The sequence below is a fragment of the Stegodyphus dumicola genome, chromosome 2, assembly GCF_044657685.1.
Source record: "Stegodyphus dumicola isolate Sdum_Otavi_A_Nest chromosome 2, ASM4465768v1".
Taxonomy (NCBI): Eukaryota; Metazoa; Arthropoda; class Arachnida; order Araneae; family Eresidae; genus Stegodyphus; species Stegodyphus dumicola.
The window spans coordinates 264268488-264283228 of NC_140769.1; the positions used below are offsets into that span (position 1 = coordinate 264268488).

The following is a 14741-nucleotide window of genomic DNA, read 5'->3' on the forward strand; positions in this document are numbered from 1 at the left end:
AAATTTTGCTTTTTTTGAAGGTATGTATTGGTGCCAGGATAAATGTCCTTTGTACAATATCAGCCTTTCATCTATGGTAATATCTCTTTCTGGAATAATTATTTTTCGATACACTTTATTCAGATGCTCACAGATAGGCCAAATTTTGTAGTTTCAAGTTAGGATTATTTTCTTGATCATAAGAATCATTGTTCACAAAATGTAAGTAATTTTTGATTTCACAGTATTCATTACATGATATTACAGAAAAAAGGATTGTAATACTTCATTATTTAACAAATTATTATATTTTATTAATTATCCTTGTTATTGGAGTGGCAAAGCCACATTTCATATTGTCTGTATTTTGTAACAGTTGCTAAGCAATGTCAAAAAATTCATTATAAGTTTTACCAGTTAGTAGATAACTGAAAATTTAGAGAAAGAAACTGTAATAGTAAGCTGTAGTGTGAAGTTGTAATGAATAGAATTCTATTTAAACTATCTTTGTGAATTGAGAATAAAATTTATGTTTACTAAGAAGCTCATCTATTATTTAGTTAAATACTGCAAAATACGCTACAGGAGTTTCTACTGATATTTTCTTAGCCCAATACATGCTTCCTTCAGGTTTTTTTATAATAGCTAGTAAAAATGAAAGCGCAAGGAACAAATGCATTTCATGTGCCGATACGGGTTTCCATTCTCTTCTTTCAATTTTCTTTTCCCAACAACATTACCTGATTGCTAAGCATAACAATTAGTCTCTTTTACAATTATATCCACTACTTAATAATTTATAAAATGCTCATCATATTGTAAAACAACTGCACTGTCTTGAAATGGAATATTAATTTTAAGCAACAAACTGAACTGAAAACGAGGAGGACAAATATCTGGGACATATGGCATAATTTAGTACCATTTTCGCCCTGGTAAAAGTTGCACGATAGCATCACTATAGTCACTGTCTTCAGAATCAAAAGCATCTGAAAAAAAGAATCACTTCCCGATTCTTCAAGACTTCAATCCTCTTGTTCACTTGAACTACTCATTTTACAAACATTAAACGTGAAAAAGCAATGGGCACTGAAACTGCATCCTTTCAAAATATGTTCTAACAGAATATTCTGATTCTACATACTGCTGTTATTTAATCAACTTACAAGTATTGAGCTGCCATCTGTGAAAAAAGAATTGATACAGGCGTGATAAAAATTGGTATTCCCTATACTTTTTATTGCAAAAGCAGAGCCAGTGTGACAAAATTTATTTGCATCAGTTGCCTGTAGGACTCTACCCTCAGATTTTTCCCATTTGTTAGCTTGACGATTTTCCAATTGATATCTGGATATTGTTCCAATTGTTATCTGAATACTGTTCCAGTTATTGGTTGGATGATTTCCTAACTATCAGCTGGGTGATATTCCAATAGTTAGATGTTTTTCGAACTATTTAGCTGGATGATTTTTCTAACTGTTAGCTGGATGCCTTTTCAGTTGTTAGTCAGATGTTCCGATCATTAACTGGATGGTTTTCCAATTGCTAGCTGGATATTTTCCCACAGTTAGCAAGATCCCCCCCCCAAATTGTAAGCCAAATACTGTTAGCCAGATGTTATTCTGATTATCAGCTGAATGTTGTTCAAGTTGTTAGTAGCGTGATTTTCTATTGTTAGCTGGAAGCTGTTCCAATTGTTAGCTCACTTAAAATAGGAGGGCACACATAGAAAATGTGATTATTCTATACATTCTCTATTTAAGCATGTTAAAATCCTCTATTAATTCTAGGAAGTGGCCTCACACAAAACACATTACCATGTTAAAGAATAACTGCAGAGTGCATTTATTAATGTAAACGAAATTCAGAAAGCTACGTCCTATGATCTGTGAAATTGAGCAATCTGCACAACCTTTTGTCACGAGGTGTGCAGTTTATCAAAACACTTTACTGTATTTAATTTTCTGGACACTAGTTGGATAATGGATGTTACTGGATATCTACTGCCTTCCTACTTGTTTTTGCCCCTTAAGTGCATAAGAAAAATCTGTTATCAAATTTAAATTTAAGAAGAGGAACAGTTTCAGATTCATATATTTTTATATCTCTATGTAAAGGGAAGAGAAGGGTATAACTTTGCTTTTCAAATGATTATGCTTACTTGAGATACAGGCACATTCGCATAAACTACAGGCTGAGAAAATGCAATCTGATGGGCTTGAAAAGGAGGCCTCTGCCGTGCGGCACTGTAAGCAGCCGTGGCGGACATTGTCGGCATGACCCCGATTATACTGACTGCAGGCGCTGCAGGTCGAGCCAGAACGGAAGCAGCTGGTCTCGCTATAACGGAATTTGTGTTGGCCACATAGGTCGGATAGGTGATGACAGTCGGAGAAGGAATACCTATTTGGATAAACAAGATACTTCTTAAATTATTTATTTTAATAAAATCCTTTAGAAGTTTCTGATTTGCAAAAGGGAGAAATAAAGGCAAAAATATTGGGGGGGGGTAAAAAAATGGACCTTTTTATTATAGAACAAAATATGCCAGACAGTTTTCTCTGTAAAGATTGCAACTTGGTATTTCCAATGAAGAAACATAATTTTATTATCAGCTCATTTTCGTTGCAGTAATTTTTTTCTAAACATAAAAAATCTCTTAAATCAGTTTGATAAACAAAAAATAAAGTAGAATAGCATGTTTTGAAAATCTTTTATTGACAATATTTACTTTGAAAACAAAAACACAGTTGTTTAAAAAAAAAAAAAAAGAAAACAAAGCATTTACTAATAACCAACAGGTAATGTTAGAAAATATACCTTTTCATAGAAAATTGTTTGATGCATATTGTTCTACAACAGAAAAAGTCTCAAAATCGTCCCTCTGACTTTTTTTTTTAAATTTGGAAACTACTTTGCAAATAAGGGAAAATTTTTTCCCTGCAAAGGCTTACCGTATTTGCTAATGCATTTTCTTTCTTTCTTTTTCTTTTTTACTAATTTTAATGTTCAAAAATCTATGGGGGGAAATTATTCAAATAAAATAAAATAAAGTAGAACAGCATGTTTTGAAAATCTTTTATTGACAATATTTACTTTGAAAACAAGAACACATTTGTTTAAGAAAAAAGAGAGAACAAAGCATTTACTAATAACCAACAGGTAATGTTAGAAAATATACCTTTTCACAGAAAACTGTTTGATGCATATTGTTCTACAACAGAAAAATCTCTCAAAACCGTCCCACTGACTTTTTTTTAAATTTGGAAACTACTTTGAAAATAAGGGAAAAATTTTTCCCTGCAAAGGCTTACCCTATTTGCTAATGCATTTTCTTTCTTTCTTTTTCTTTTTTACTAATTTTAATGTTCAAAAATCTATGGGGGGAAATTATTCAAATAATTTAATTTCTTAAAGACGTGGTTACAGTAAGAACATAAGTTACAAAAGTAGTCATGGATGAACTACACACCGGTTTGGCTGGTTTATTCAATTATGGCAAAGCACTTGAGATCTACCTGCTTTTGAGGAGGGTTACCTTCATGGAGGATTTACTAAAAACTGGCTTGTATACTTGTTATACATGAAGAAAACCTCAAAAATGTTCCCGCAGCCCTCCTGTTTGCCGAGATTTAAACCCCAGACTGAACTACCAACACTCAGCCATTTTATTGCTTGACCACTGGTGGGTTCTTTTAAGAAACTTACATGCCAATAAGAGTACATAGTAATATTAACATTATTATGTATACAATATCTTCATTTCTACTTCCCTATAACTTAAATCTCACCCATTTTTATTGTTGTTTCTGCTGCTCCTTGGACCTCAAACCATCCATAAATAAGTAGAGAATGGAAATGAGCAACGGACTTGGTGAAATAGTAGAATGAACGTCAGTTTGCTTTTGTTTGTTGTGACAGGTAAGTTCTTGTATTAGGCTGGCATAAAGTTTGACAGAATGGAAATTTTCAACACAACCTTTGCACATAGTCTGCGAGGTTTTGTCTTTGTTGGTAAGGTGAAAAGAATCACCCATGTGGATGAAACCATTTTGAATTTAGGGAAACTTGTTCTCAGAACGCATCCAGTAAGAGAAAAATCCCGTGAGGCTGGTGCTAAAAAGCTGGAAGTAAAATTATATAAGGAAATACGGTATTTGAATTTTTACCAATACTTTAAATCAAGTATCTATACCAATTTTCTCTCCTTTTATTATAATGAGCTAAACAATTTGTTCAAAAAAGCTTTGCATATCATCCTTGGTATAACCCTAATAAATCCAGGATCGAATTTCATCAAAATAGTCTTACCCTGTACAGACACAGGAACAGAGGACACCACAGATACAGGAGAGACAAGAGCTGGCACACTTGCATGCATCAAACTCGGAATTCCTGCAGTGAGAGCTGCACCTAGAACAGAACATTTAAATTATGGTTGGTACAATTTACAAACAAAAACATTTAGTCTGAAATTAATTTAAAATTCTGTAAATAACTGCCTTTTTATTACTTTGTATTCCACTTTTTTGATTGGCTTTGGAATATATAATATTCAATGCATCTTGATGTTGTACAGATAAATAAAAAGTGGTATAAAGCCATTAAAAAGGATATCTTAAATTGTATGTCAAACATTATTATTTCACTTTATTACATGCAATCTATATTTGCGAATTTCATGTCAATGATAATCAGATTTTTTAAATTACTGCCAAACAAAGTGTCTACAGTAGAAATTGTGGATAATGATATCAAATTGCCAATACATTGTGTATTGTGATCAACAATTTGCTCAATATTACCAAAAATTATAGAAGACACTTTTTTTTTTAAACTGATGTAATTTCACCAAACACAGCAAAAACAAATTTTATAAACAGCCAGAAGATTGAGAAATGTCACCAAGCAAGAGATTAAATGACCAAATTGCTTGTTTTTTAAAAAAATTTAGTCAACAATTTAAAATTAAAGTGGACCACTTTTTGTTTAGTTTGGCATAGATTTTGAATAATTTTTTGAATTTGGAGGTGAACAGACACTCAACTTCTTAAGATGAAGAAATCTGCCAGTTGCTTTCTGAAATAAATCTAAGCACATATATGATAAACTTTCTGAAAATGATGAAATCAGTAAATTCCTTATAAGCTGATATAAGGGATGCCCTCAACTATTAAGATTAGGATACAGTATTAGTCAAATAATTTCCAGAAACATTAGAAATGGTTCATATGTGAGCTTTTGCACAACAATGGAAGATAATCTACGAGGGCTATCCAGAAAGTAGATTACGTTTCCGTCTGTGTCCGCTAGGGGCGGGGCTAGCGCGGCCATCTTGGGGTCAGAGCGTTGCGCAGCTCAGTCTGCATCTAGCCGTGCTAGTGAGAGGTTCGTGCTGTGCTCCGTTCAGATACTGTGACGGTTTGAAATGTCTGCGTTAATTGAAAATCCCGCGAGCTGCGAGGTGCGCTCAGTAATAAGGTTTCTGACTGCAAAAAAACTGTAAACCGATAGAAATCTATCGGCAGCTTCGTGAAGTGTATGGGGACAACATTATCACTGAAGGTGGAGTGCGTCAGTGGGTCATAAGATTTCAAAATGGCTGAACCAATGTTCACGACGAAGATCGAAGTGGGAGACCCAGCATAGTGACCGCCGAACTTCTCGAAAAAGTCGATGCTAAAGTCCGTGAAAATCGAAATTTCACAATAACGGAACTTTCTTTGAGTTTTCCACAAATTTTGCGAAGTTTGTTGCACGAAATCATCAGCGAAAAGCTTGGTTACCACAAGTTTTGTGCAAGATGGATTCCAAGAGATGCAAGAAGAGGTAACGAAGTGGTTGAAGGCGCAGGCGGCCGAATTTTTCGATGAAGGAATTTCCAAGCTCGTACATCGCTACGATAAATGCCTTAATTTGTATGGTGACTATGTAGAAAAGTAGTATTTGAGTGTGGCTTTCATCTGTATATAATAAAATTTGTTTCCTATACTTTGTTTATTTTTTTATTCCAAAACGTAATCTACTTTCTGGATAGCCCTCGTATTAGTAATGACTTTTTTCACTATTTGAAATGCAGTAAAAGTATTTACATGTTTCTACTTATATTAAATCGGTTAATTTTATTGTTAATTTGAAAGATACTTTTGTCATCATTTAATGTTATCAAAATAGCCATGAACAAATGTGTAAGTGGAATTTACAGCACTAAATTTTAAAGAGAAAAATAGACACAAACCTGAATATTTGAATTATATAAATAAAACTTATTAGTTCTTAACATATTCTATACCACTGGTCTCTAAGCTATTTCAACTAAATAGCATATTGCTCACTGATAAAATTTATGTTCTAATTTATACTCACATTCGTGTTCACTGGTCTGTAAGCTATTTCACCTATTTACAATGCAGTTAACTTACTAATGTATTCAACATTATTGGTGTGTAACCTATTTTGTGTAATTATGATGCAGTTCTTTAATTTATATATTCTGTGTCACTGGCCTAATAGCTATTTCAAATATTTAGAGTTCCATTTTTTTAAACCCTATTGACCAGTGCGAGCTATTTCAACTATTTTGTGAGTAACCACTTTTATCAGAAAATAAGATTTCTAATAATAAAATAACAACCAACAAAACTTATCAGATATACAGTTTAAGGTACAAAATAAAAAAATAAGGTTTAAAGTAAAGTTGCATTACTTGTGATATTTAATTTAACAGACTAACTGCCTCTCTGCAATCTACAAAGGCAATGTCTCATTCAGCACAAAAGATTAGATTAGTTGATTTTGTTTGGCAGTAAGATAATTTCATGGTTCCAGCTTTTAAACTGTTTATTAATCAATAACAGATTAAATTGGAAATAAAAATTAAATAACCTATACTTTGCCAAGTGGCAACAAAAATATTTTGGGTAGTGGTAACACATTTCTTTTAAATATGTTTGTTGATTAAATAACATTTAATGAAGACAAATATTCAGTGGCAACATATCTCTTTTAAATCACTAAGTTTTTTGACTAAATTTGAAACATAAATATCTTGCCTTGACGAGAGGCAACAAACTGCTTTTAAACTACCGAGTTTGTTAATCAAAATTTCATTAGTTTGCATAAAATATAAAATAAATAAAGGAAAAACTTAAAATTTGGACTTCCAGTGGACTTAAGATTGGTCAATTAAAGCAATAAAAATTTTTAAAATAGGGGGTTCTACAAATAATGAAAAACTGAATACAAAAAGAAAATTACCAGGTGCAGCAGACACAGGTGCTGGTATTTGTATTCCAGTGGCAACAACTCCAGTTCCAGTCGAAAGAGCTCCAGGGTTGACCGGCAATACGGCTGGAGTCACCATAACTAAACCAAAAGAGTTTGTATAAAATATTAGTTTTTTCCAATGAAAATTTTAACTGCAAAATTACTAGTTTGTTTAACAACAAAAACATTAAACAAGATGTTACATAACATACACAGCATTTTGGCTGAACATATCTCATATTTTACCAAATCAAAACAGTTGAGTAACCAATCAATTTTATGATTTAATATTCAATTTCAATCAGTGTATTGTTCTTAGAGAGTTATATTTTTTATGTATCATATTTTACCAATTCTTCTTCTTGCTAGTTCTGCAGCCTAGCAAAACCCTAATAAGAAATAAATCGAATCCCAAAATTTATAATATAATAAAATTTTGATAATCTTTCCATTATGGGACCACAGACTGTCCAGATCAGAGAATTTTGCAGATTATAGGTCATGTCTTTAGTTTTGTTTACATTTTAACATTTAATTTTTATATTAAATCTAGAAAATTTGCACATAAATCACAAATCAAACTATATATATACCTCAAAAACTACTTCAGATTTATAGAATATAAAACTATTACTTTTTAAAATACAATTTTATCCTGTGTAAATAGCATCAGTAGAAGGGATAAAACATGAATGTGGAAAGGGATAAATAGGAAAATTTTGGAGGATGTTAAAAAAATCTTTTTGTAAATATGCAGTGAAATATATTTTGCATTGGGAAAAAAATCTACATCCACTATTTAAATTACTTTCAAAGTAATTTGTGCTCTTATATTAATTTTACGCTTTTATATGAAAGTAAATAAACGAATAACACTGATTGCAAAACCCACAGCAGTAAAGTTTTCTGCAATTTTAATTGCTACATTAATTACAGTATTATGTTTTGGCTTAGTAGAAGAATTAACAAAGGAAATTTAGTTCAAGGAAAGTGAATGACAGTGATTTTATAAACAGTATATTATTTATCTTAGTATTACAAAGTAATTTTGCTGAGAGATGTATCTTTTATAATGAAAAATATTTTTTTAATTAATATTTACAAAAGGTTTCTTTATTTCCACAAAAAGTTCCTCTAATATTTATCTCTATTCTCCTTCACTACATTTTCTCCTTGCACTGGCATTTTTTTGTAAATAAATTTATTTATAAAACGTAATAGTTTTAAATTTGATAAACCTTGACAAAATAATTCTTTTTGGTTACTTTTTATATGTTAACAATCCAAGTTTAAGGTAAAATTTGGAAACTGAAAAATGTAAATAAATTACGTGCACGCACACACACCCAAAGCAAGAGGAGATCTATAAAATACAAAACTTTCCAGTCCTCACAATCCTTGATCTCAAGTTCTGAATGTTATTTAAACTGCAAAACATTATCATTTGTCAGTGATTCTTCAGTAATAATAATGATTAACTCTACAACAATTTAAAATACAACCAATATATCTAACATACAATGGCAAAATTCTTTGTGCAATGTTGTCACAGCGATGGCAATGCTTACACACACAGCATAACATGCAGAGACAAAACAATTTGAAAATTAAATCTAAGAATCCACCTGTTGATTCAATTGTAGATTCCTGCAGGTACTCTAACACAGGAATATGTTCATCGAATCATTTCTGTCGGAAAGTTGTATCGAAGGTACAAAATTCTACCTTTGAACCTTCTTCTTATCTTTCCTTTGGAATGACACACAAATTACAAAAGCCTTTTAATTAACTACATAAATAAAGTGGTGAGTTTTTGTTAAATTTATCTATAATTTGTGACTCTCCTGTTCTTTTCACTTGTTCATTTATTTATTCTAAAAAAAAAAAAAAAAAAAAAAAAAACATGCCTTATACATCATAATTGTATTTAAACAAATATTAACTTTAGATGAAAGTTGATAAGAAGAAAAGTTTAAAGTTGAAAAGAGGGTATTTATACGATTATAGAATAATTTCAATAAAGAATTTAAAAAAAAATCACAATGTTTTGGAATAAACATTTCTAGAAATGGTGTATTATTTGAAATGAGAAATAGCATCTGCTACTTTTAAAGTTATTCTTCTTTCAAAATGTAAACAAGTTATGGGTTGAAAGCTATATTTTTGTGCTTTCCAAAGAGAAATATTCCTATTCCATAATTAAAAAATGTGGTGAAATGAACGGCATTAAAATTTTTAAGTGCAAAATAAGCAACATTATTAATTGAAAAGGAAAAATCCATCAATCATTACTTCTACGTGGAAAGCAGACTCCAAACGAATACCCAAAAAAGGCATGTACTGCTTCTAATTTTTTTACAGTCAAATTGTTGATAACAAGAGAAAATCCATTGACACAGAAATCAATTATAAGGCCTCTAAATGTATCTAAGGCAACAATAAATAAAACAGTAAACCAAGATTTACGATTAAAAAAGTTTAAAAACAAAGTTCACTAGATTTTACCGAGGTATATGGCTTGACACAAACGAATTTTAGAAACCTGTATTAAAACTATTTAGCAGGAGATAAATAGAAATACATTACGGAAACACCTTTTTTTTATTAAATTTAAATGTTTTCAAAATGTCCACATGCTTATGCAAATTCTTTTTCAGAACTATTAGAATAATACAGTCAAAAGACTTTAATCCGGACTCGTTGGGACTTCGACGTTTCCGGATTATATATCATCAGTTTAAATCTGGTGAGATGGCATGCAGAAATTATAAAATTAAAAATATGAAACCATAATTTATGAAATAAAGAGCAATTGTGATCTAAAGGGTATCAAAATTTATCAAAAAAAAAGCTTTATATTTATTTGTTTACTTTATTAAACATTTCCTTCAACGAGCGCATGCATAAAGCATACATTACGCAAAGTCGAAATCAGAAAACTATTTGATGTGTATTCGTGATATTTATAATGACGAGGAATTTGATTTAAATCATATCAAAGATGGAGTACATCAAGATGAAATACTACATTTAGTAAGGAATTATAAGCCAAATAAAATAAAAAGATCTGCCCTGAAGATAAGGATAGTGCTGACAGATCAACTTCCAGTTTATTGCGTGCCGCATCGTAACTCCTCCCCCCCCACTTCTGAAAAGAGTAATTTTACATGTAAGTGATACCCCTGTTTTTAGAAATGGTTTAGTTTATTTGATTATGGCAAAGCACTCAAAGGCTATCTACCTTGGGGAAGAGATGCCTTTGTGAATGACTTTCTAAAGGAAACTGGCTCGGCTACATGTTACAACACATGAGGAAAACCATGAAAACATCCATGCAGTCAAGCCCCTTAGCCAGGATTCAAACCTCAGACCGAACTACCAATGATTACCAACTTAACTGCTCGGCTGCTGGTGTGGGTAACCCTGTTTTTACATTGCCAAGAAGGACAAATAAATTCCATACCTTGATTCTGATATGCAACCTGCGTCGCTTGAGGAAGCATAACGGATGTCAGTGGTTGGAGAACAGACTGCTGTTGCGTTTGCTGCCACTGCGCAAACTCGACATGAGCCTGGAATTGTACAAAAAAGTTTTTCAGTATGCACTGTATGTGATGAATTTTTGAAAAAAAGAAAAAAAAGGTTTAGAGAAATATGAAGTTAATGATATACTTACTGTTTCAACTAAGTTTATTGCCAATGCCTTTGCTGCTTGTAGGCCTTCACTTTTTGGATGCCTAGAAACAAAAAGAAAAAGGAAATCTCAAGTTATAAATGCAGTGAAGCAATAAAATAGCCTTTTGGTATGAATACATACATTACCAGCAATGTACGAAAGAAGTTATACAATAGAATACTGAAACTGGACATCAAAGTACTTTACAACAAAACATTTTAAAATACATCAGAAAGAAATAAAGATTAGCTTCAGTCATTTAGCTATTTTTACTTCCTTGTACGAAGTAAAAAGGAAGTATTGTAATCGCGAAAAGTTTCAGGCAGCATATTTCAACGAAAATATCCATTTTTACCGCTATCGAATGCAATTTAACGATGTTTTTGCATCAGATCTGTACGTAAGGACAGAATAAAATAGTCTTTTCCTTCAAAAAAATTATAAAATTGCTTCAAAATTAATTCTGAAGAGAATTTTTTGTGGCATCTGTACGAACGTATGTACGTACGTATCTCGCATAACTCAAAAACAACTAGCCTCAGAACGTTGACATTTTGTATATAGGACTGGTATAATATGTAGATGTGCATCTCATATTTTGGTTGCAATCGGCAGCACCAAATGTATATAAATATATTTATATATATATCCACTCTATTACCCGGCTCAGTGATCTCAGTTTCTTTACTCTTATATGTTGGTAAATTGTACATTTTTTGCTTTAAAAATGATTGAATTATGTTGTTTTTATCTTCCGGTTAAGGATTTTATGCCTTTAGTAAATCTGTGTGCAATATTTTTAGAATTATCAGCAATTTTAAAGTTGTTTAATTGCCGCTAAGTCTGTTTTTAATGGCGGCCGTTGATGTTTACATTTGAAACAGGAGACTAGTGGATTTGTTGCCAATCTAGAGAAACTTAGCTTCGCAACAACAAAGATAACGCATTCATTTATTATTGCCAATTAAATCATGCTTAATTCTTTCTGGAATTTTTTCGAGGAAATAAGCGGTTGAGATTTACTTCGTAATTTTTAATATAAATATTTTGAGTTTTTATGTATTTTTGCCTTCTCGCGAAGTGAGAGCTGAATTAATTAAATGAGAAATACTCAATCGTCTGTGAAAAACTGTTTCTGTTTTGCTTTGTTTGCTTAATTTCTTTTATACATAGTTCTAGCTTTATTATAGTATTTGAATAGAACATATGGCAATGATTAGATAATTCTTTAAATGATATACATTTTGCCTTCTGAGTTATAATATGAATGAAATATAATACTGTTAAGTAAATTTAGCGCCAGAGTTTCGCTATGGTAAACAAAGTGAATTTTAAAGAATGCATTTATTCTATTGTGGTTTATGCGCTTTCGGCGAAGTAGGTTTAATTCAATCTAATAAGTTTAAATAAAATGCAAGAAAAAAAGCGTATCATTTAATATTCTGTACAAGGAAGTCATGTGGTGTACACATCAGATTTTTTTTTCTAAAAGACTATAATTTGAACATATTCTCATTATTTCAATGATTCCTATTAACTAATCATGCTTGATAAAAACTGTTATTAAATTCACAAATTATGAAATCAAAATTTTTGTAAAGCTGGTTTTAAAATCACCAAAATATTGATAAGCTGCCAAACATGAAAATGCACACCAAAAGAATTCATATTACAAAAAGGAAATAACATTATTTTTAATTTCAAAAAGAAGGTAAACTGATTATCTGTCAAAAATGAGCATTTAAAAAGTAACAGGTTTGGCTAAAAATTCTCAAACTAGTACAATACTTGTGGGCCACTACAAAAAAATGCAAAAATTTGTAAAAAATGAATTTTACATGCAGCATTATAAAAGTAGGAAAATGTTCATAAGAATTACAAAAAAATCTGTAAAAGTTTGCAAATATCCAATACAATCATCAAAGGCCTTTGCTTGAACAACAGGAACACTTTTGTACACTTAAATTAAATTCTCAAACAAACAACTGACTAACACTAGGTACTACAGGTTGGCCAAAATAAAACCAACCTGGAAGATGACCATGATTCTGATACCATATTTACTCTTATTAGAGAATAGAATAAATGGCCTTCACTACAGAGACCATTCTTACAATGCATATTTTGCTACCAGTTTTCCACCATATTTTGCTGAATTTGCCAAGACACTTTTTAATCTCTTGTAGAAATAGTTCAGTACATGTTTGTCATGACCTGAGCTTTGCATAACACCCATTAATGAATAGTTGTTGTTTTGTCATTTGCACCATTTTGTGTTGTATTCAACTAATCACTAAACGATGTCTGTTCCAATTTCCAATGATCTGTCTGCTGCTCAGAGTGCATTTTCCCAAAATTCCAAAAATACTTTTCCAGGGCAGGTTTATTTAGGCCATGCTGTACTAATTGAAAAATATGCTTATTCCATAAATTTATAATCAATTTCATGTAATAAAAAGGCATATTATAAATAAAATATACTGGCTATTGTTGAAATATAATATTTGCTTACTGATTTAACCCTTAACTTCCCAATTTTTTAAATTTCTATGAAAAAATTATATCAGCTACTTAAGAAATAATAAAAGGGAAAAATATTTTTAAAAAAACTAAGTAGTTTTAAATTGAATTTCAGTCCTTTTTTTGTTTGTTGCAGAAGTGCAACATTGCGCAGTAGTGCTGTAAAATTACAAAACATTTTTTTATATGAGGATTTTATTATTCATAGTTATAAATTGCTTTAGTCTTACATACAATGAAAACTTTTAAAGCAGTTATTGACTTTGTTGTAAAAAGTCCCCTACTTTACACTTTTCGCACTCAATTTTAGTGTAGCTCTTGCAGTTTGGAAACTTGCACCGTATTCTTTTCTGACCATATTGGCCAATGATTTATACCATCTCTATGAATGTCCTTACATGGAACAGATTGGGCAGTCCCTTTGCATCTTTGAGTCTGAGACATTTGTTCTATTGAAGTATTACTAGGTCTTCCTCTTTTAGCATTTCGATCGTACCCCATTTTGCATAAGCATGATGCAACTTCAGATTTGAATTTTTGTAAATTCATTAGATTTTTTTTATTATTATTTTTACTTTTTCAGATTTCTTCATTGTTTCTTTAATTTGATCAAATCTAAGCTCTTCTGACCAGTATGCTCTATAGTTTGGCAGGTGAACTAGAGATGCATAAATGTAAATATCCAAATATTGATTTACTTCATTCTCTAATATAGTCAAAAGGCTTACTTGGATTCTTTTGAATAGCATATCATTTGCTGTCTTCATAAGTGTTACTTATGATCTCTTCCGTCCATAAATATTTAAAAAATTGGTATGTAGTGTCCAAATCCGTAATTTCTCTTGGGAGCGTGTCATCTCCATGGAATTTTATTACGTCTTCAATCAATGAAATGTTTTGATTTTTCCATAAAATATTCTTTGAAAATGTTTTATTATTCTTAACAGTTAAATTTAAAAAAGGTTCTCTGACTGAAATACACCAGCAGCCGAGCGGTAAAGTCGCTGAAACACTGGTAGTTTGTTTTTGTGGTTTTTCCCATGTGTAACTTGTATACAAACCAGTTTCCCTTAGGAAATCCTCCACGAAGGCATCCCTCCCTGTAGGCAGATAGCTCTCGAGGCTTTGCCATAATCACACACACACACTGACTGAAATATTTCTATCAAATTCATTATCATCATCATTGGATGTTTTTATATTCTGAATTATATTTTGTGAAACAACACTATTTCACAGTCGCTATCCGAATCATCATTAGATAACACACAATCAGGTAAAAAATAAACATCACCAGCAG

At 31.3% G+C, this 14741-nt stretch overlaps 1 protein-coding gene across 4 annotated transcripts in view; it reads right to left on the bottom strand.

Moving 5' to 3' along the window:
• Nucleotides 1–14741, bottom strand: part of LOC118182076 (KH homology domain-containing protein 4-like) — a 62350-nt gene that overhangs the window by 20350 nt on the left and 27259 nt on the right. For all 4 annotated transcript variants that reach the window (XR_015039855.1, XM_085812117.1, XM_035351356.2 and 1 more), the window contains exons 9-13: nt 10922–10982; nt 10709–10817; nt 7237–7344; nt 4291–4392; nt 2141–2382 (exon numbers count right to left, since the gene is read on the bottom strand). Coding sequence is in view for 3 of the 4 variants with exons in the window: in XM_085812117.1 (XP_085668243.1) it covers nt 2141–2382; nt 4291–4392; nt 7237–7344; nt 10709–10817; nt 10922–10982 (622 nt within the window). In the remaining variant the exon portion in view is untranslated. The remainder of the gene's footprint in view (nt 1–2140; nt 2383–4290; nt 4393–7236; nt 7345–10708; nt 10818–10921; nt 10983–14741) is intronic.